Here is a 23,548-nt window from a genome sequence, read left to right as displayed (position 1 = left end):
TATATATAGGTTTATAGAAAATTCAGTTCACTGCTACAAATAATGATGATGATAACAACTGCAACATGCTGTCCTAGAAAATGATCCACCATCAGTAGGAAATATGCTTAAAGCTGTGTTTTTCTCTTGAACTTGGGGCTCCTGCTGGTCTACTATGCTCTCACCCCTAGTTCTCTTTGTGTACAAAGACAAACATCTCCAAATATGTGGCAAGATTAGAAAAGGTTCAGTGAGGTCTAGGTTTCTGAAAAATTAGCAGACACCGACCTAACTGATGCAAGTCCTTGTTCTGCCAAACTGGACATTAAAGCAAATGAACGGAGGACTCACCCCCCAAAGAGATGACAGCTATTGTCTTTACAGCAGTGAACCTGAGACTTAATCAAACAAAATGGCTCTATTATGAATTAGTCACTTATTAAAAACTAACCAACCAGGCCATACTCATAAAATGGCACAACTCTCAGTCTTTATTTATAGCAGAGGGTATGTTTCATGGAGACAAAGATCAGATTTTAGTCACCATCATATGCTCAAGGAGGTATTCCTAGCATATAATAAGGACTTGATACATATCTACTAAGACAATGAATGAATGCAGTTGATTATAACACAGCCTGAACTTTCCAGCTCAGAACGTTCTAGGGACCTTTCGTCTGTGGCTGCCTAGGGTGATGCCTCTGTGTACATCAGGGTAGAGGTTTTAAAATATAACTCGTCATTGTTAGCAGTATTGTTTTCTTATTGTTTTATCTGGCAGTTCTAGATCATTCATAAAAGCATGAAACAGAAACACAGATCTGATGCCCTACTCAGCACCATCAATGCCCTACTCAAAACTCATCACTGTCCTTCCAAGGCCTTCTACCTGGGCCCGTCCTACTTCCCAGCTTCACTTCTAGTTACTCTCCGCCTTCTCCCTTCGTCAGCTGTGCTTTTATTTTCTTCAAGCTCACACTTTCTTTCCCTTGAACCTTTGCGTATGCTATTCTTTCTGCCTGAAATAACCTCTTCACACATTTATGTGGTTAACATTCTCAGAGTCGGCTTTAAAGTCTCACTGTCATATACTATTCTAACTCCTGATGTTCCCTCTGTTAGAACAGTCCTCAAATTCGTAGTCCTGCACTTTCCACCTGGAACGTGTATTCTTCATCACCATTATCACTAGATCTCCCATGTCACAGTGTCCCACAAGTAGCAAGTACCTAATCGATCTCGAAAGAACAGACTTGAATCATCACTAATTGCAGGAGAGCCCATTGCCTGTACTTCATCTAAAGCAGTTATTCTTCACTTCTCTCCCTTATTTAACTCTGTGAGCTCTCAGAGGCAATATTTCCATATATTTCAATTTTTAAATTATTCTTGTTATATAATATTTTGAGAGACACTTGCAGATATGTTACAACACAGTCACCGGTTCAAGGAAACTTGTAGCTTTCCCGCCCAAATCTCCTGCATATAATCTCACAAAAGAACTTCCATAGATAGAGCTAGTATGAATTTTCTTCGGGAAAGCCTGTTACCCATCCCTCTGCTTCCTGGAATGCCCTCCATTGTCCTTTCCAATCATCCAGGTCCTACCCTTTCTTCAGAGCTGAGCCAAATCAGGCCTTCATCCCCTTTCCTCTCAGATGAGATACTAGTAGAGGATGTTAGTTACTGATATTCTCTCACTTTAGCTCATCTCTTCCTGCTGCCCCACCTGTAAGATCAAAAACTAGTACATAAAGTTCTCATGCATTTTCGTTTTCTTCATTGTTTCTTTATCAATTGTGTGCACTCAGATATACGAATGTTGAACAAATGCTACTGAATAAATATTCAGTTACCTGGTAACTTACAAAATTAGCGATCTTAATAATACCTGTAACACTTGTGATGTGATTTACTATTTTTAAAAAAACCCTTTTTTACTTGTCTCATTTTATCTGCAAAATAAGCTTATGAGTCATAAAATATGATTTTATATACAATTCATGTAAAGTATACATGAGTTGAACTTACTAAGAAAAATTGGGTTCTCCAAAATCAAATAGCTAGTAATTGTATGTCTAAGACTTAGGAATGTCAGTCTTTAAATTTTCAGTCATGTTGTTTTTACTACAATCTGTTATATCAGAGAATAATTGTTCTGTATGTAGTTCCCAAGCTTCCCTGATGATCCTTAATTGTAGATAAATATCACATTGTTAAGCTGCCATGAAAACTCACCACAATGACAGACTTTTACACAACACTTCTACAACTCTGTATTTCTAAGACATAAAGTCAAAAAGACATTGAAATGGCCATTTTTTCCTATTAAAATATATTTCCTTTGTTGGTTAGATAATACTAGTTCTTTGTATTTACTCTGTTGATATTTGATCAGCTCTTTTATCTTTCTCCATCATTATCATCATCATGATATAAAGGCACATCACTGAATTAATAATATCAGTTCAGATATGTAAATCATAATAAAACATTCAGAAAAAAATTTTTCAAAATTAAAGACCTACATATTTAAAAGTTCCTTGGGTGTATTTATGTCTGCAGAACTGTGTTTCTTATAGTAAACTGAAGGTGGAAATACTCACAATACTGAATTTTGTTTTTATTAATACTTATATTGAAGAGAATGTAAGAACCTTTAGGATTTTTTTAAAATTAGGATTTTTTACCTATGTATCTGAAAAATGCTTTACCAGACATGCATTCATTCAATAATACCTATTGAGAATATACTTACTATATACCAAGTTTTTTTTTTTATACCAGGTGCTAAGATCAGAGTAATCAAAACAGACAAAAATTCCAGCTTTTGTGGCGCTAACATTCTTAGGATAAGCATAAGACCAAGAAAAATGGACCTCCAGAAGTCTGTGGTGGTCAAAAGTTTCAGGTAGAGGATATTGTGTTGTTTATCAAATAAATACTCAGAAGAGTGAATCCCTCTAGGGTTTCTTATTAGTTTTTAAAAAAGACCTTAAGCACATAAAATTATATATGAATTATCAAGTTTGATCTGTCTAGAGAGTAAACAAGCTTGTCACTTTTTTCAAGATGAAGTATTGAGTCAAAGTAGATGAGAATAAATACATTTACTTGAAGTTTTTTTAAATGTGTAATTTCTCCTTCCTTCTTTATCGCAATTACTTTAACAAAATAGGTAGATGCTAAGTGACCATAATCCATGATATTTCTTCAGTAAAGTTAAGTACTGAAAACATTCTGCATATAGAGAAAATGGCTGATACTCCTTTCTGGAATGAGAGGTAATCTTGTTATATACAGTTTTATTTTTTCATTTAAGGCTCTTTTTTATATATGCCCATCCATGTAATTAAATGCAGAATACAAAAGGTAATAATTTATACTTTAGTTGCATATTTGAAGAAAGGATTACTAAATTGGAGAATTATTTTTAAGTGTAGGAACTGTAAATCAGTAAGGAGCCAAAATAGGGCAATGCTTGCTGAGCAATAGGAGGTACTTATTTATTTGAGGAGATATGAAATCATAAGGAAAGTCATATTGATTTTCAGTGAACTAGAGATAAGTTTTCAATTTAATGTTACCTTGATATTGTGGGTTCAATTAAAGAGCCAGTTCTCATTTTCAACTGGTCAAGTTCAGATCTCAGCTTTTCAATTTCTTCTGCTAATCTTTCCTAAAAATCAAACAAGTGTTACTTAGATGATATGCATACGTCAATAGCACCACCAACACTTAATTATGATAAACCAAGCTACCAAGCTTAATGGCTTTTTAAAAATGGAAAACTGATTAATGTATTTTGTTAAAGATTGTTAGACATGGTAGTAAAATACATGTGATTTTCCCCTCAAAATGAAAATGTGAATGGCAGAAATCAATTTATCTACATTCCCTGACATTCACAAACCTAAATTTTTGCAAACATATGGGAAAGCTAAGGTCATGACCAGCTGTATACACATTATTTCAAAATGCAGAGTAGAAAGCATAGCAATATAAATAATAAAGAAAAGGTCTTATTTCTATAGTAAGTGAAGAATTTCTACTATCCTGTAAGGATTGAAGGACACATGGGTGAAGGAGAGGGAAAATTGGATTAAAAGGATGAGGAAAAATCATCACCTAATATGAGTTAGAATCATTTGCTTAATATTGGTACAATTATCTGTGCATCTGATAACCTTCTGATTGGATTATCACCTTCAGTCTGTAAATTTATGGAGATGGAGGTTATCTGATGGCCCTTAATTAAATGTTCATATAAGCATTTAATTTTGTTTTTATGATTATAAATTTTATAATGTTATAAACATTTAACTATAAATGATAACGTTATAGACATTTTCTACTGCTGTTGTTTTCCCCCCTCCCAGTGGCCAAGGCTTGACATTTTACTTGACTCATACGTCTTTTCTCACCACACTTCTTTGTCAGTGTGGCCTTTGCAATTTTTCTCTTATCTGCCCGTTTTATTCTTACTGTCGTCATCCTATATTACACACATTCTACCTTGTCCCTGAATTATTTCATCAGCTTCCACAGAGGCACTGCTACCTTCTCTCTTTTCCCCACACATTCCTCTGCTAGATGTATCCTTTTCAAGAACATGTATGGTCAAATAACATATTTGCTTTATATTATTCAGTAATTCCTTTTTGTATTTATTAATCCATTTGCTCATTATTTCCATAAATATGCATTGAGTATCTCTTGTGTCCTAGGCTTTAAAATAAAGTAGTGAACTAACAAATTTCCTGCCCTCATGTAATTTACACTCTAGTAGAGAAGACAGTAGACAATTTGGGTTGGTAGGCAGGAGAAAGTAGAGTCATGTAAAGGCTCTCCATTAAAGTGACATTTGAGTAAAGACCTAGAGAAAGGGAAGGGGTTAAAAAATACCTTAGGAAAAAGAATATCGGAAAAAAGGGACAGTAGGTGTAAAAATGCCCCTTAGTGAGTGTATATTTGGTGAGGGAAAGGACAAGGAGGCTGGTGTGGCTGGATTGAAGTGGTTAAGGACAAAGACTAATAGGGAATGGACTTAGAAAAGTATGGGTACAGGGTTTGGGAAGGGTAGTCTGGAAGGACTTTGTAAATCATTTTAAAGTCTTTGGGTTTTATTCTATAGTGAGATGGGAAATGGCTGGGGGATTTTTGAGCAGAGAATTTTTATGATCATTATGATGGCTTTGAAATGGATTCATGAATGGAATTGGGAGGCAGAGAAGAAATAAAATTATTACTGTTCTTCCAAAAACAGGCGAGAGAATTATGGCTTGGATAACAATGGTATTATGGGGAGAATGGCAGGGGTATTGGTTGTATTTTGAAGATAGAACTAGCAGAATTTGCTATTGGATATGGGGTGTGAGATAAAGGAAAGGATCAAGAATAGCTCTAAAGTTTTTAACCTGAGTAGCTAAGAGAAAGAAGTGATTTACTGAGAAGACAGCTGCTGGTGGTGACTAGGTTAGGTGGTGGTGGTGTTTAGGAGGTTAGGAAGATTGACTTGTTACATTTGAGATGACTATGTGTCCAAATAGAGATACTGAGTTGGCCCTTTGAACTCCCTCAGGGGAAAGAACTCAGTAGGTGATCTAAATTTAGAAGTGCTCAATTTATAGATGGTATTTAAATCCATGAGATCACCAGCAACTGAACTTAGAGAATTCCAAAGCTGGTCCTACGAACTTCAAATTTGAGAGATCAAGATCATAAAGAGACACATGGAGAGAAGACTTTGAGTATACAGAGGATTTTGCTAATAACGGATTGTGAATTACAAACTGAGTGGAAATTTGAGGAGTTACAGGAGATGTGGTTAGATTAGGAAGTGTGCTCAGCTGTATGGGATGACATTCAGAGTGTGACATGTGATTTGCTTCCTCTAGAGACTGACATGAACAAGGATGCAAAGCATGGAATGATTAGCATGGCCAGTTGCTTAGGCAGACTGTTGGAGCTACAAGACTTGGGTAGGTGGTTGGGGAGTGGGTTCTAGGGATCTTGCCAGAAGCACACAGAGCTTTGGATAACATAACATTCCATAACAGGATCCAGTCCAAAATTCACGATCTGGTCACATCCTGGTTCTTTAAACCCATACCAGTGACAGCAAACTTTCGGTGACTCAGCAAGTCAACCATCTTTGTTTTCTCTGCACTATTGCATAGGTTTTGTCCTCTGCCCTGCTCTTCTCTATTTGTTAAGATCCTATGTGTGTCAGTCATACGTATGTATACACATATTCCTTTTCATGTTCTTTTTCATTATAGGTTACTACAAGACATTGAATATAGTTCCTTGTGTTATATTGTATAAATTTGTTGTTTATCTATTTTGTATACAGTAGTTAGTATCAAGCTGTACACCAGAAACTGACATAACATTGTAAATTGACTATACTTCAATAAAAAAAATGGGAAAAAAAGATCCTATGTGCCTTCAAGAGACTGATAAAATGTCATCTTCTTCATGTAGACTTTCTGAACTATGTCAGAAAGAATTAGATGCTATATTCTAAGTGCTATATTGTGTTCTCTAGTAGTCCTATCTTTCAGAGGATAAGGATGTGTACACCCTGACAATGGGACTAAATAGTTATTTTAAAAATTATCATCAAAATATATATCATTCAATAGGGTTAAATGCACAATTGTTCTTTCTTTTCTTTATTCTCTCATCTTTTCCAGTACCTTCCATACACCATACTGTTGCCAGATCTCTCTCCCTCCCTCCCTCCTTCACTCCCTTCCTTCCTTCTATTACTCCCTCTCTCCCTCCCTTTTTCATTTCTATTCCTTCCATTATTTGTTCAATACACATTTATGTCACTTAAGTTAGTGATTGTATATTATTTCATTTACCTATGCTGAGCAAAATGAAATCACAAAATTGCTAACAAGAATTTTACATGCTAAGAAAGGAGGAAATGACATTAGCAATTACAGCTTTTAATATTTCATAATCTGGTCCTTATCTGCCTATTCTATCACATATCCTACACTAAGAATAACTAATTGCAGCTAAAATGTTATGTCCATTATTATTTAAGATATCAAACTCACTACTCACTCCCTCCCCACTCCAAGCAACTGTGATCATGGCACACGCATTGTATCTGAAAGGCTTACAAAAGTCTTACCTTTCCCTAAAGCTTTCTGAAGCCTTCTTTATAACAGCAATATATGGTTATCTGTACTACCTCTAATTCTTATCATCTACTTCACTCATTTAACACTTGGCATCTGCTACTCTGCAACTCATTGCTTTGTCAGATGTGTCAAATTCTTTCCTCAATTCAATTTTTTAGATTACTTTAGAACTAAAATTATGTTCACAAATAAATAGCACAATTCTAATACATAGTAGGTATTTAATACATTTCTGCTAAAATATGTCAAACTAGAGTACATACAATTTTATTCCACTTATATATAGCACAAAAAAAGTCAAAATTATTTTTTTTTTCTGTTAGAAGTCAAGATAGTGATTATCCTTTAGGATAAGTGTAGTGATTATATGCTAACAAAAAGGGGGAATCCCAGGATACTAATTTTTAGTGTGTTTGGTTTGTAAAATTTCGTCAAACTCTCCCTATGTATGTACACTTTTCTGTATGTATAATACAAAAGCTAAAATATTTTTAAATGATAACATCCTAAAATTATTTCTTATCAAGTTTGTTTTACAACAAAACATTCACCACTGTGAAATCGAAAAGTGGGGAAAATGTAAGCTTCCATAATACCTTATCATGTAAAGATTCTTCCAGATTCTTTCTGAAAGTTTCTGATTCTTGAATTAAAACATTCTATGGAAAAGAACAAACCAGAGAAATAATTAATAAATTAAACAGAAAATAATTATATGCATAGATTAATTTTTATCACTCAGGAATCTTCTTTGTTTCCTGCCTTGGTGCATCTATTTTTTGGTTTCCATGGAAACCAAGTTTCAATGAAATCTTTAAATAAGACACCTTAACATTTTGAGAAACACATAATTTAAATGGGAAATGTTATTTTGTAAACACTTGGATTGACAAATAAGATAAATATTAACTTTTAAGCTATTTCTGTCTGCCTCTTCCCAGTCTTTTTAAATTTGAAATAATTAGGTTACTTTTCAAATGAGAAAAAGTGAGCAAAAAGCAAAATGTTATTCAAAGCTGTCATAGAGAAAGAATTCAGATGAATTCATTTTTATTATCTGAAGAAATAAGAAATTATAAGATTATATTTTTAAAAAGTTCAATTTCTGGACTTTTATTTCAAATACAAAATTAGTGATTTCTAATAATGGTTAAATTATTAGAGAAATAAAAATAAAATTTAAACTATTTAAAAAACTAACGTTATGTGTCATGATGTGGAAATAACTTGCATCTTAAGTATTTTTTAAAATCCTTGCCATGGAAGTATCTCTGTGGTAAAAGTTTCATACTTTCCTTAAGAAGAGTACAACAAAGCATGATTTAAAATAATGAATGCTTTTCAAATTTTGGGGGTAAAATTAAACTTCAGAGTGTAGTAGTAATTGGCATGTATTTGGAGTTGAATATGGAAGAAGGCATGCCATATGACATCTTAGTGGGTAAATTAATCAAACTACTTTAACATTTCAATGAAACATTTTTTTCTATTTTGTTTTTTCCTATGGAGCAGGGGGCAATGTCTAGCTTAAGCAGTGATTGGCATTCAGTCTAAATTTCCAAAATGATTTGTTCACTGGGGTTTTAGTCCCTGATTTTCTACTATACTTTGAAATTGGCAAGCAGCTCACATAACTCTTGCTAGTCTGGTAGTCACCAGCTATCAATGAGACATATGTAATTGTGAACGAAACTGCAGACTACCCAGAAGTACTGTTTTGGAAACAGTTTAGCTGAAAGTACTATGATCTTAAACTCTGTGGTGGGATTGACACTAGTTCTATTGGTGATATAAACTCGCATTTTGGCTTTTAGACTAGTAGTAGATTCAGTTACTTGAAACATTTGAATGGCTCAAAGCAAGCCTCCCCACACACTCCAAAATACTAATTTTTGTCTTGCTCTTCTTTTTTTGCATACCAGGTGAGAGATATAAACAAAATATTTTTATCATAAAAGTATGCCACATTTTAACACATTTATCTCGTTATCATGCTAATGTGCAAGATTTATATACTATGTAACATTTTTATTTACTTAAAAATTGATGTTAAATGTTGTTACAGAAACTATTTGTTCATTTTTTCACTTTTAAGACTAAATCAGGTTTTTTTTTAAACTAAAGAAAGTAAATGGATCATCTGACCAATACATTGATTGCAGCTGAGCATAAAACAAACATATCACTAAGGACATGGCTAATGATCACGTGATGCTGCTTTTCCATCATTTTACCTTCTCTTCCAGAGCAGCCATTCGTTCCTTAAGATGTAGCTGTAAGCGTTCATTGGATTCGGTCAGAAGTCTGTCCACAGTATCGGATAGTCTTTTGTTGTGCTCCTCATTCATTTTCTCTCTTTGCCTAGCCTTACGTTCAAAAAATAAATAAATAAATAGAACATAAAAATCATTTTTAAAAGTATTTGGCTTTGTTTTTATGTTTTTCCTAGTTTAAAATTGGATTTAATTTTGTCTGTTTTGATTAAATTGGCAAAAACTTCTTTTTCAAATGCACAGGGCATATCCATAACATTTTCAATATAACTCATAATCAAGAAAGATGTTAAAGAAAAAAAGGACATTATGAACTCATCTACAAAACAGAAACAGATTCGCAGACATAGTAAACAATCTTATTGTCACTGGGGGACGGGGTCAGAAGGGATAAATTTGGGGGTTTGAGATTTACAAATGTTAGCCACTATATATTAAAAAATGATTAAAAAAGAAAGATATTCATTTCTTATGTGTAGAATATAAATGCATAAATTGATGCTTGAGATGGATGGTTCTTAATATACATACTCTTTGAAGTTCTTGATTTTTCTCTTCAAGTTGACCTTCTAGATGTCTCATACGTTCTTCAATGTTTCCATGTCTCTCTTCAGCCTGTTAAGAAATATGAAGAATGCACCTGACATGTAAGATATGGTTAACACTTTTCCTCTAAATAAACTGAAATAAAATGTAAAGCAAGCTACTACCAACTGCAAATGTAGTTTTCAAAAATAAACTTTCTTTAAACAGGCAGCTGAACAGCATTGCTTGAAATGTGTCAGCTACGAAGGCCTGTTACATCCAAGCATCAGCAAAACATTGGAGTTATTTATGAGCAATGAAATCAGCCAAATGTAACATGCAGACTGTGCATGGTTTGAACACAAACCTGCCATTGTCCAATCTTAAGCTTCTGAAGCACTGAACTGCACAGATGGTCGATTATCAATAAATAAAAGTAACATAATTTTTATAAATGAAAAGAAAAAACTTAGATGAATTCTATTTAGCAATAGAAAGTAAAGTCCAGTAGGACTACCTTCCTACGTATGGAGATCATTTCTTGTAGTTTAGCTTCCATAACATATTGATAATCATCAGATGAGGTAGAAGAGGTTGGATCAGACTAACAAGTCAAGGAAAAGGAGAGGGACAAAATTGAAAAATCAGAACTAAAGACACTGACACTGAACAGAACATAGCACAGAATGCTTAAAAGAAAAGTGTGACAGCAAATTTAATACTCTAATAGACAGAATTTTATGTAGAAAGAACTACACTGATACCTGGTGAACATGATGCAGTTGATGGTCATAAGTGGAAAAACAATGGTATGCTCAAATAAAAAGCTACCAACCTAAGGTATGGAAGGTTAGTAATGGCTGGCGATGAAAGACTACTACAAATGAATTAAAGCAACTCTGAAAGAGTCATGTAATAACTGGAATTATGGGAAACCAAACACTAGAATATGTCTCTGACAGATTGTTAAAAGTTTTGTATTTTGGTTCACTTGTTTTTTACCGTATTACTTACAAATCATGGGGAAAATGTACCTCAATGTTGAGAAGTAGACTAAAGTAAGGACTCAGGTGAAATAAATTTGGAACAAAATTCATTACAAACCCAACTCTGTAGAAATCAGAGAAAGAGCTAAGCGACGGGGTTATTATGAGTATTCTCCAATTCCAGCAGGATTGAGTTTCCTCAGCAACAGGGGCAAACTTACAAAATGACTTCTGGTCTCGGAATACACTTTATGGCTGCAGGTCTAGAACCTCAGCGCCTATTCTCGGATACAGTCTTAATTCGAAATTTTAAATGAAAATGATATAAAGCCCTCAAATTATCAAGGTGACAATAATGCTATGAGGACAAGAATCTATTTGTGAGCCCTCCTGAGTGACACTAGGGAGCACTCCAAAACTGTTGTGCATTGATTGTTGCTATGGAAACAAAATAGTGCCCTAAAGTGAACAGGCAGCACAGTGCCTTTGTGAGTGACTGTTTGCCCAGTGCCAAGGTTAGTTACATGTCTGGGAGGTGACGGTCAGTTACCACAGATGCAGAGTGTTCAACACATGTGACATTGCTGATAGCTGAATTGTATTAGTACGTTATGCACACATTACATGTAAAGTTACATCAACATTTTAAACATAATTACAAGTTAAATAATTACAACAGTGAAAATAACCTTTATCTAGATGACAAAGTTTAACTCCAGAGCATATTCTATTATATTTTATAAGTTTATTCTAAAACAGTGAAACTTACTTTATGCAAATATAGGACTATATATAAATATGTCATGCAGTACCTGAAAAGAAACAGTAACCTATTCATGTGTTGGTTCATATGCATATGTACTATTCTATGCAACAAATTCCAATTAAGTCAATAAAATATTTAATATTTAATTGGTGTGTTTATGCAAATTATAACCCAACATTTACACTTTGTAAGATTTTTCTTCTGGTATTCTTATTTCATAAACTGGAAAGATAATGCAGAAATAACAAATAACCAATTTCTTTCCCTAAATGTGTAGAAGCAACATAGAATGCTACCAACGTCTCCAAATGCCACAAAATAATTTTATATTACTTAAAACCTAAAATTCAACTAAGGATACAGTTAAATGGGTCAAAATATTGCTGAAATTATGCATTTTAAATTGATAAAGGTATCTATAATCTCTCAAAAGTTCATTTTAACAAGCCATGAGTGTTATGAAAATTAATCAGGTGACTGATTCAAGGTAGCTAAGGCATGAACATCTCAATTTCCAAAGCCCGTTACTTCAAGTATACAAGCAAAGTCAGCAGATCCTTCAAAGATCCTTAAAATTATTCCAGCTGAGCTACTGAAAACACACCAGACATTGTGAAAGTTCACTTCAGAGACTAAACAAGAATTCTGTCATGTTTAAGTCACTATGTTATTGTTGATAATTTCTATTGGTACTAAAAATAAATGAAATACCTTATGGAATTCAAGATGAATTAAGTCCTTGCTGAGGGAATATGCATTTAAATTAAAGAGGTAAACATCATAAATCATAAGATTGGGAGCCCAAAATCTTTATTAGTTGTGTATACACTCAACAAAGCCAAATTTTTAGTTTTATCCCTAGCCATTATTCAATACTTCTAACTTTCTAAAAGCCTCAAATGGTCTATTTTACTCACCTATCTACATACAAGCACGCACGCGCAAACACATACACACACACATACACACACACACACACAAACACAATAGAAGAAGAAAAAGACAATCTTCGCAATCAAAGAATAAATTCAGACATCATCTCTAAACAAACCTGGGATAAATTTGCAACTACTATTGATTGATATCCATCTTAACCTTATGAAGACTGCGATTGAAGCAAGTGGTATAAATACAAGAGTCACCCAAGACCACTTGGTATTCCTTGATGGGGTACAGGGCTTATTCCGGTTTCACCCTTCAATGTAACAAGGCGATTTTCAAACAAGCCAAATATTTAGAAGAAATTACAGACAGAAATGATTTTGAGAAGAGTGTGAATATGTTTGCAAATGGAGAATAAATTAAAATTAAAGAGAGGAAGTCCAACGAGAAGAAAAAAAAATAGGTAGCAGATAATAAAAGTAGAAAAAAATACATATAGGCTAAATAAAATACATGAGGGATTGTTAACAATACCATTCGAAATGCAGGAGAAGGGAGCCTAGGTTTAAATTAAGCCTAAATCATAAATTAGTAGTCAAAAATATTAAGAAATAGAAAGACTATGAAGATCAATAATAGTGAGATATTAAAAACAAATTGAATTTGAAACAATAAATAATAAAGCAGGTTCTGGAATCAGGCCCTAAAGATCTTGAGAACAGGAGATAGAAAATGGTCAAAATCATCTTAACATTAAAACTTGGAAGAACAAATGAAAGAGTAATCTTCACATGTTATAAAATGTTACAAGCAGAGGGAGTACATTGAGAATAAAATCTCGGCACCAGAAGAGTGTATATTGTGAATTAAATGACAATAACATAGAGTGTGTATTGTGAATTAAATGACAGTAACATAGAAGCTGTATTATCTGAAGTAGAGTTGTTGACACAGAACCAGTCAGAAGAGAAAGCAGTAAAAAGGACAAGCAGAGTGAATTCTAGCAATTTTGACACTTTTTAAGAAGGATAAAACTGCCAACAAATGAGGAAAGCAAAAAGTCTATGAGAAGTGTAATTTTAGGAAAATATTATTAGGTAGTAGTAAACTGAAGAAATTACTTTGGATGCATAAGTGAATATATATATCAAAATAAGATCTCAAGAGCATAAAAAGGAGGGCAAAACAGATGAGAACCTATTTCAAGCTTTTTTGTTATATTCTAAATTAAGGATACTTAGGAATATTTCATTTAAAGCCTCATACATCAAGCATTATATTTTAAAATATGCTTTATACTCAATCCATCAGAGGTTAATTTGGGGCAATTTTTTGCTAAATTTTAATTTCTGTTTTGGGAGTAGAGATCCCAGACTTCCTTGTATTTCACTCATGACAATATTGATGACTATTTTACACTTAAATATTACAAAAATTAATTTTATTATCTAGCCACTTGCCTAAGTCCCCCTAAAATAATTCAATAACTCTTTATAGAAAAGTATTTTATGTTCCTCAGATATAAAGCCTAAGTGAACCCATCTTAATCCATATTACAGTAATTTAAAATGTATTTGCAAGAAAATAGAATACTACTAATATATTTGCACTTTTATATAATTTCTAGAATATTTCTCAAATTAAATGATAATTTTATCTTTATCTTCAAAATCACACATTTTTGAAATTGCCAGAGCAGTTTATGCCGCGATCTGTGACTATAGAAGGATACAGATTGTAATGTCACCCTAATCAGGTTGTTTTATTCAGCTAGTTAGTCCAATAATCTATAGACAATCAACTGTTTCAAAGCTTTCTACTTTGTCAACTGTTTTTCTTTTCACTACCTGATTAACTACCCTATTTTAACCAACAGGCATCAGTCTACTGTTCCTCTTTAATTATTTACTTTTTCTGAGAAGTAACTATGTATACCTACTTTTATTTAGCTGCATCCATTGTTTTGGATACTCTTTAATGACAGAATTTATAACTTGAAGTTCACATATCTATCTGACCCATACTGCAGTGGTGTGGAAAATAGCACACAGTAATGACTGTGTGAACATCTAGTAAGAGTGCACATTTTTTAATTGATATTAAATGTCAAACATGTTTTAGTGACAGAATCTGGACTTTAATTCTAGTGACATGCATATACACTTTGAAGTAATGACATTTCCATTTGACTGTGACAATTAAGAACAGTCATTTTTTACATTACAATGGTTGCAAAATTCTAAAATATGCAGATAATTGCAGAATCTAAGGGCCATAACAGCAGATAATTTTGAACATTCTTCAGATTATTACTGATTTTAACCGGTTCAGAAGAAACTGCAACTATTAAAACCACTTTCTGACTATTTATTGGCTTTGCACTTTAGACTTCTACAGGTCTAACTTCCAATTTCTAACAAATTTTTTCATGTTACAGTTAAAAAGGAATCAACTGCTTATGATATAGCCTACATTTCTAATACACTACAATGTAAGTTAAGCCTACTAAATCATTATGTCTCAAGTATATCTATATTAAATATAATCATGTGTTTATATTTGGTGATTATTCTTACATGCAAATATTACCATGGAAAATTAACTATAGAGACATGAAATATGGTTTATTTTTATTAATGTTTAGATAGACAAAGAGATCATCACATTTATCATTCATCATATGTGTGATATAAAAATTTCATGTAAATAACAGACCAATATAATAAGATTTAATAAAATTAATTTTCGTAAAGTCTAAAGAAAATGTAGATTCCATTTTGATTACTAGTTATTCCTATAAGTATATCTAGGCTGACCAATTGTTTTATTGCAGTACCTTTGTCAGGGCTGCAATTCTCTGAGCCAGTTCAGCCTCTACTTCAGGTAAGGTCTCAGCTTTTCTCATAGTCTGCTGCAACTTTTGTTCAGCCAGCTCAAGACGCTCTTGTAACTGTCTGTTCTTCTCCTCCATCTGAAATAGGGATAGAAAAAGAGCCACTTAAATTGTCACCAGGCACTAGGGGCTGTGGGCGTTAGCTATTATTCTAGACTTAAAATCAGCTACTACTATCATGCCTACTGTGCAAAGAGATGATTGTTCTCGTATTTTCATATGTTTTTACTTGTACATAACCCTTAATAAAATTCAGCACATTAAAAGAAACATTTTACCTATGGCAGCAAAAAGAAGTTAATAGTGAGTGTTAACTTGGATACATGGAATAAGACTTCAGATGCAACATGATAGGAGTATACTGAAAATCATAGCACTAATTGGAGTAGGGGAAGGAATGTAGCATAATGGTTGAGAGTCTAGGCTCCAATGATTAAGCTGGCAAATGTTTTCGTGAAAGGCCAGAGAGTAAATATTTTAGATTTTGTATATCATAGTCTTTACTCCAACTAATCAGTTCTACTGTTGTAACACAAAAGCAGTCACAGACAATGATTAAATGAATGGGTATGACTATGTTAAAATAAAACTTAATTTATAAACCAGAGCCATAGTTTTGGCACATGGGCCATAGTTTGCCTACTCCTGCTCTAGATCTGAATAGACTTGGGCTTCCATTATTGACTCTGGCAAGTACTATATGTGTGACCTTGGGGAAGTATTCATGTCTCTGAACTTTAGTTTCCTCAGTACAATAACTTTACTTCACGGGTGGTGATTGGGTTTAAGTGAGGTAATACATTTAAACTGTCTAGCACACTTTCTGGTTAATAATAAGAAATAATAATAATAATAATAATAAAAATAATGACTAGATCCAAAGTAAATACTAGTCATTATTTTTATTATTATTAAGCCAGATTTCTAGATTACATATTGAAAATCACATCTATTTAGTTACCTCAATTCTAAATTTTAGACAATGATTGACTGCCAAGAAATACCATATTTTATTTATTTCAAGTTTTATGAGAATTGTGAGAATACACACATGAACCAGGACAAAACCAAGATAGAGATACTGAACCTGCCGTAGGATGGCCTCTTTATTTGCTAACTCATTTTCCAGCTTATCATTCATGTCATGTATGGAGGTAGATTCTCTCTGAGCACTGAGGTAACGCTTCTCAAGGGTCGTGATTCTTTCTTCCATATCCTCCTTCTGTGCCATGGCCTACAATTAAAATTATTTAAAAAAATCAAATCAGATTCTCAATTTATATACTGTCTTGTTATTTAAATAAAATAGTAAGATATTAAAAAAAACTATTGCTTTCTTGAGGTAAATATTCATTCCTTTCTTTTCATGGAAGGGATGCAAGATTTCATGATTTTTCTCAACTTATCTGTCAGAATTCTTCTTACGTCTTGGGTTAGCTGAAAGCTTTCTACCTCTGAGATGCAATAGAGTACATTTTGAAACTGCCCACTGTAGAACTGGTATTCTTAGAAAAGAAGTGGCAGATAAATTAGCTCATTACACATTAGAGATGAATACAATTATGGGCAGAGTTGCAAACCATAAAATTGGTGACTGTATTTCCGAACTGCAAAGCAATCTTCAAATAAGGATAACAAATATCTTCAGTATCCTTATCTTTACACATAAGTAAGAGTAACTGAATGATTAAAAGAGAAGGCAAAGACAAAAAAAGAAGTAAATTTGAATCATAGCCACAAATAAATTGACCAATCTACTTTAAGAAAAACATTTATCTTGTTACATATATCATATATTCCAATTAAAAAAGAATTGAGAAAATTCAATGAACACATATCTCTAGGGGAAAATTAACTATCAGTGCAAATGCCCCAATGTTCATAGCAGCACTATTTACAATAGTCAAGACATGGAAGCAATCCACATGTCCATTGACAGATGACTGGATAACGAAGATGTGGTATATATATACACAATAGAATATTACTCAGCCACAAAAAAGAATGAAATACTTCCATTTGTAGCAACATGGATGGACCTAGAGACTATCATACTAAATTAGACTGAGAAAGACAAATGTCATATGATATTACTTATATGTGGAATCTAAAAGATGATACAAATAAACTTATTTATTCATTATTATTATTATTATTAAACAGAAATAGACTCACAATCAAAGAAAACAGTTACCGAAGTGGAAAAAGGTGGAGGGATAAATTAGGAGTTTGGGATTAGCAGATACAAATTACTATATACAAAACAGATAAACAACAAGGTCCTACTGTATAGCACAGGGAACTATTATCAATATCTTTCAATAACTGATAACAAAAAAGAATCTGAAAAAGAATATATATATATATATTATACACACACACACACACACATATTATATACATAAAACTGAATTACTTTGCTGTATACCAGGAATTAACACAACACTGTAAATCAACTATACTTCAATTTAAAAAATACTATCAGTGAAAATGGAGTAAAACTATGGCATTAATAAGACTGTAAGCAATAATTTTAAACCATACAATTCATAGATAGCATGGAGATGATTTTATCTTCCTCATAGCTTACATGAGAATTTATAAGTAGGTAATCTATATTTTTGAGATGTTGGGAAGTCATCTACAGAGGTGATAATGTGTGACGCTTCTTTGCATAAGGATCCTGCAATCGAGGAGATAGTGGTGGCTTCCATATATTACTACTCAGATTTATTTGATCACTTATTCCTAATCAGTCTCTTTGTTATTCTCCTCCAGAATCCAGAGTCAATCCTGCCACACCCACAGAACAGATAAATTTTCTTCCAGTTTTCCAGAAATATTAGAATGGACAGGACTTCAGCTTCCTGATCTTCTCTCACCAACATCTACAAATTTAATCACATGCACACAAATCCTTAACCTCTATCTTTCAGTTCAGAACAGGTGTTCTACCTTCCCTCAAGTTTAGTCATTATCTGTATTCTGGCCTTTATGCTGCTTCCACTTTAGGGATCTTGGTCACTTTTTTCTCCTGGATTTTCATGGTGGTAGGAGACGTAAATCCCATAACTCTAGCTGAAAAGAATGAAACAGGCCTATGAAAAATTTGGTACAGATCTGAAGGAGAGGGCAGAAGAAAAAGGGATGGTTCAAAGGAAATAAAAGTAAGAATGATAAATTATCTGCTTGACCAATGTCTATAACTGAACCGAAATTATGAAATTTTACCAAACTGTTGGAGAGAGTGGGAAGGTTTACTTAGTTTTAAGCATAAGTAAGCAAATTAATTTATCAGGTAATTAATGAAATCCTGGAAAAACATAAAGCTGTACAAAAGAAAATATTATCATTGAAAACTACTCCTTGGATCATTTGTGAAAACTATTTACTTAGTCATAATAACTGTAACACTGAATGTGATTTTGAGATAATTATAGTGGAAGGTTGGGAGGAAGAGAAAGAAAGGGAGAGAATAAGAGAGCTAAAATCCTCATATAATAGAATAGCAAGACATAAATTAAGTTTAAATAAGAGAGAAAATACCATAAATAATGGCTAAGAGTGTTGAAATTAAGAATCTGAGGGAGGTGAAATGGCAGGTGGATGGAGGCTTTGTGTACATGTATGTGTTTTGTGGGTGTGCGTGTTTAGCTTTGTATACTCTTGATATTATTTGACTTGGAAAAATTATGTACATTTACAAAATTAAAATTAATTAAAAAGTCATATTCTACAACAAAACTCATCATGCTGTCCTCATTCTCTCTTGGTACCCCTGCCTTGTATTACTTGACTAAGGAATGACACTACTCTGTACAGAAATTAAGCATCATCCAAGAAAACTCCTTCACTTTAACTCCTAACTTAATAGCCTAATCTGTTGTCTTGCTATGAGTCTGTTTTCCTCCTTACTTATTCCTAACCTGTTGGCCAATCTGCTTCTGGGCTTAAATACCTTTGTTGTTCCCCTCCATCCTCAAAGTAAAATCTGAGCTACAGGGCCTTGAAAACAAGCAGCTTCATGGCCTGACACTTATCTGTCTTTATGTACTGGGTTAAATAGTGTCCCTAGCAAAATTTATGTTCACCTAGGACTTAGGAATGTAATCTTATTTGCGAATAAGGTTTTATAGATGTAATCAAGTTAAGATGAGATCATACAGGATAGGGTGGGCCTTAAATCCTGTGACTGGTGTTCTTACAAGGAGAGGAATATTTAGGGACAGAGATATATACAGAAAACTGCAATGCAAAGAGGGAGGTAGAGATTATCATACTGCCACTATCCAAGAACACCAAGCATTGCCAGCAGTATGTTAATACTGATGATCAAATGTATGAAACTCAATTAATCCATCAATTTGGCAAAAATTATCCAAACTAAATCTTTTTTATCAAAATTATATACATACTCCTAGCTTTCAGCCATCCAAACAAAAGCTACTATTTAAAAATCTTTTATTTTAAATTTTGAATTTTTCTATTTTTTATCCCAATGTGGTTACAGTTTTCAATCTTAGAGGATTCCTTCAGAGTTCTTACAATTGTTAATATTGTATTGTTAATTTCATTTTCATACAGAACTCTGGGAATGTTATGTCGGCTTTGGTAGCCCAAGGGAAAATTCTAAATCTAGCCTACAATAGGTAAACTTGTTACAAAATTATAAAATCAGTAAATCTGTTAAAGGTATACACATATTTCTTCAGATCATGAGCATGAAGAAGTGCATACTTGCTTTAAATCCGAGTTGTTGATACTTATTAACTCTGTTATGAGCAAATGTTGCTTAACTTTACTACATTTCACCTTCTTTCTTCTTTCTTTTTTTTTAGTTTCTGGTTGGGATGTGAACATCTACTACATAACATTGTTATGATATACTATTTGAAGTGCTTTGCATGGTGTCTCGTGTACAATACACACTCAGGAAATAATAGCTTCTGGTCTATCATTAATTACTATCATACCTATAATTAGCTGACCTGACTCTATGGCATACCTTACACGTAGGAGTCACTGGATGTGACTTCGGTATTGCATTTTTAATTCAGTGATTCATGTGGGAGATTTAGTTTTTAACTGCAGGCCGCATTGCCAAAAATAAAATTTGAATTTACAAGTTGGAGCAGTATCTTTTCCCTGTGTGTCACTTGGAAATTCTAAAACAGAAAGTTTTTTCTAGTTCCTGAAAACTGCTGCCTAAAAAAAAGGGGGGGGGGAGGTGGGAAGAGCTGCGTGAAGATTTAATTTTCTCTTGACCTGAAGTTTATGTAGAAACTGAATTTTATTGTCAAATGAATATCATTCTATAGTAAGTTAAAGTTAGTAAAGTGAAAAACGTAACTCCATGTTTCAGAAAAGACAAAATTGATACGTATTCATTCATTGAATCACCTAGTGAACATTCAAAGAGCTCTTAATAAGAAGTTGAAAAGAAAAGCTGATTTTATTCACAAAGCAAAACAGAATTGAAATACTTCACAGAAAATTCTAACTCTTTGCATATATACCTATTTCATGAGATATTATTATCCAATACCTAATTAGTGGCCTTCTTGATTAAAAGGTGGAGAGCTAAACTAAACCTCTGCTATGAGATGGACTGTATTTTGCAATATGTGTACTATGCCAAGCTTTAATCCAGCCCTCTACTCCAACAGGTCACAGTCAGTTGTTGGGGGTGGGGGGAGTGTGAGACAAAATTTCAAAGTACATTTTGAATAGATTTATTTCTTGACAAAGAATAATTACAATAATGTACTCTGAAACCATTAATGAAATATATTTGTAAAATTTATTTTAGATATATTAGACTATGCATATGCATAGCAAAAAGCATTTCAGTTTTTAATTATATGATCAGGTTTTCCTGTTCTCTAATTTTTCCCTTAATTAATTCAATACATATTTATTGCTTATGTTATACATAAATCATACAATGCTGGAATGTCATAGGGGAAGCAAGAACAATCACCTTTTTTTTTTTTTTCCTATAGAAAAGCTTGCAATCTAGTAGACTTTGTGTGACCACAGCCCAAGAAAACATTATTGTTCGAGAAAATAAAAGCAGAGTCTGGAGTTTTGAGTGTTACATGATACCTTTTTAACAGATATGATTTTCACATTTTCTTGCTTATTGGAAAGAAAGATCAAAAGACTGATTATTTAGGAAGGAGTCATAGTGCAGCAGCAGTTTTTATGAGAGTTGCTATCTCTGAATAAATGGTTGTATCTTGTTGACTTTAGAAACTGCTTGTAGTGGAAGAAGCACAGGTTTTGAAGTCCTGCTGATCCTGTATTCTTCCTGGTGCTGGGAGCGGTGAGGGAAGTGGTGTGCTGGGGACAGTAGTGGATAGGCCTTGGACAAGTCACTTTACCTAACCTGAGAAAAACTGGGGTAATTACAAGTACCTTCCTTAGAGGACAGAAGAAATTAGATAAATATAATGCACTTATAATAGTTTTCATGGTTGGTCCTCAAGAAATTTCTAGTAGCAAGCCAAGGTCCCACGGCCTGTGACCTGAATATTTTATTCGGCTTTCACAATGTCCCTAACACAGACACAGACACAGACACACCCAAACACACACACAAATGTGATGCATCCAGACTATACAGGCAGGCAGAGTAGTGCAGGCTCCTTGTTCGGGTCCTGTTAATTTTATCACTTCCTACTATGCATTTGGCACTTCCCACATTTATATTGCTTGCCTGGCTCTGAAAGCATTTGTGTTTGCATCCTCCCTTCAGAGGTGAATGATGAGAGATATTCTTCTCCTAAAATATAACTACACAGAAATTATAGACCTGATGAGAACAGTTATATTTTACAAGAATTCCTTGTGAAAGCAGAACACTTTACCTATTAGAAAGGATTCCTAATAAAAGAACTTCTGGTATCAGATGACTGATATTTCCCATCTGATTTAGCTGGTTGTCACCTACACCCAAAGATTATTAGAATCAAAGGGTCATTTTTACATAGGCAACAAGAAAGGAGAAGGTGGAGACACTGGGCTCTACCTGCAAATGACACTGGATTAAACAAGCATTAACAGAATAGGTGAGTGTTAAGTAAAAGAAAAACAGCTAAACCTCTAGGACTAAGAATGAAGAAATAGAAAATGAGCAAAAGCTCAAGAAATGGTCCTGGTGGTTTACTAGCCAAAAATTCTAGTTTTCCTTAACAGTGATATAGAAGAGAGATTAAACTTCATCTACTTTATAATTTCTCTGAGTTTCGTTTGTGGGAGGAGTGAAGATGAGAGATACTTCCATGACCTATTAATTCACATAAAGGTGTAGATCTAGAGCACACTACCATTACCTGTGCAGCCGTAGAACATTATGCATCATCTATCTCATTCTGAGATAGCAGGCTTTGTTTGGGTACATGTTCTCATTTCATCCAAGTCCATAAATATCCATTCTTTCAACAAAGGGTTTTGAGTACCTATTATATGCTCAATAGTTGTGTAGGGGATCAAAACAGAGTAATGAACAAAATGAGACAAAACAAAATATCTCAGCTCTTATGACTTTTTATGCACAGTGGAGAGGGAGGTATACAACTAAAAAGTATGTCAGTTAAGTACATATTGTGTCAGATGGTTGCAATTACTGTGAGATTAAAAAAAAAGAAAGAAGAGGGAGAGTGCCTGTGTGTAAATGCCATGGTTAGGGAACATGGAGCAGGCAACATTTGAGCAAAAGTCAGAAGAAAAAGAAAATGCAACAAAATAGGTCCGGCTTAAGAGGCCACAGTAAGTGAACAGAGTGGGCTAAAACAAAAGAGTAGCAGATGAGCACAAAGAGGTCAGAGGGTGGCAGTGGGGATCATACGTGGCTGTAGACTATGGCAAGGACTTTGATTTTACCGTGAGTAGAACAGGTCGCCACTTAAGTTTTAAGGAGAAAGTGACTTGAGCTGACTTACACTGTAACAGCTTACACAGACATCTGCGTTGAATACAGATTGTTATAATAATCCTATGAGAGATGATAGTTGTGTGGAATACCGAAGAGCCATAAAGATTGTGAGAAGAGGTCATATGATGGATATATTTTGAAGTTGGAA

At 33.6% G+C, this 23,548-nt stretch overlaps 1 protein-coding gene across 2 annotated transcripts in view; it reads right to left on the bottom strand.

The window, feature by feature from the left end:
* The window catches only part of PPFIA2 (PTPRF interacting protein alpha 2), a 389,231-nt gene that overhangs the window by 76,116 nt on the left and 289,567 nt on the right, over positions 1–23,548 (bottom strand). For both annotated transcript variants that reach the window (XM_010958810.3, XM_045519411.2), the window contains exons 9-14: positions 16,552–16,698; positions 15,408–15,542; positions 9,944–10,027; positions 9,374–9,505; positions 7,736–7,798; positions 3,567–3,658 (exon numbers count right to left, since the gene is read on the bottom strand). In XM_010958810.3, coding sequence (XP_010957112.2) covers positions 3,567–3,658; positions 7,736–7,798; positions 9,374–9,505; positions 9,944–10,027; positions 15,408–15,542; positions 16,552–16,698 — 653 coding nt within the window. The remainder of the gene's footprint in view (positions 1–3,566; positions 3,659–7,735; positions 7,799–9,373; positions 9,506–9,943; positions 10,028–15,407; positions 15,543–16,551; positions 16,699–23,548) is intronic.

The sequence above is a fragment of the Camelus bactrianus genome, chromosome 12, assembly GCF_048773025.1.
Source record: "Camelus bactrianus isolate YW-2024 breed Bactrian camel chromosome 12, ASM4877302v1, whole genome shotgun sequence".
Taxonomy (NCBI): Eukaryota; Metazoa; Chordata; class Mammalia; order Artiodactyla; family Camelidae; genus Camelus; species Camelus bactrianus.
The sequence above is the reverse complement of the archived record's forward strand: the minus strand, read 5'-3'. Positions and strand labels throughout refer to the sequence as shown.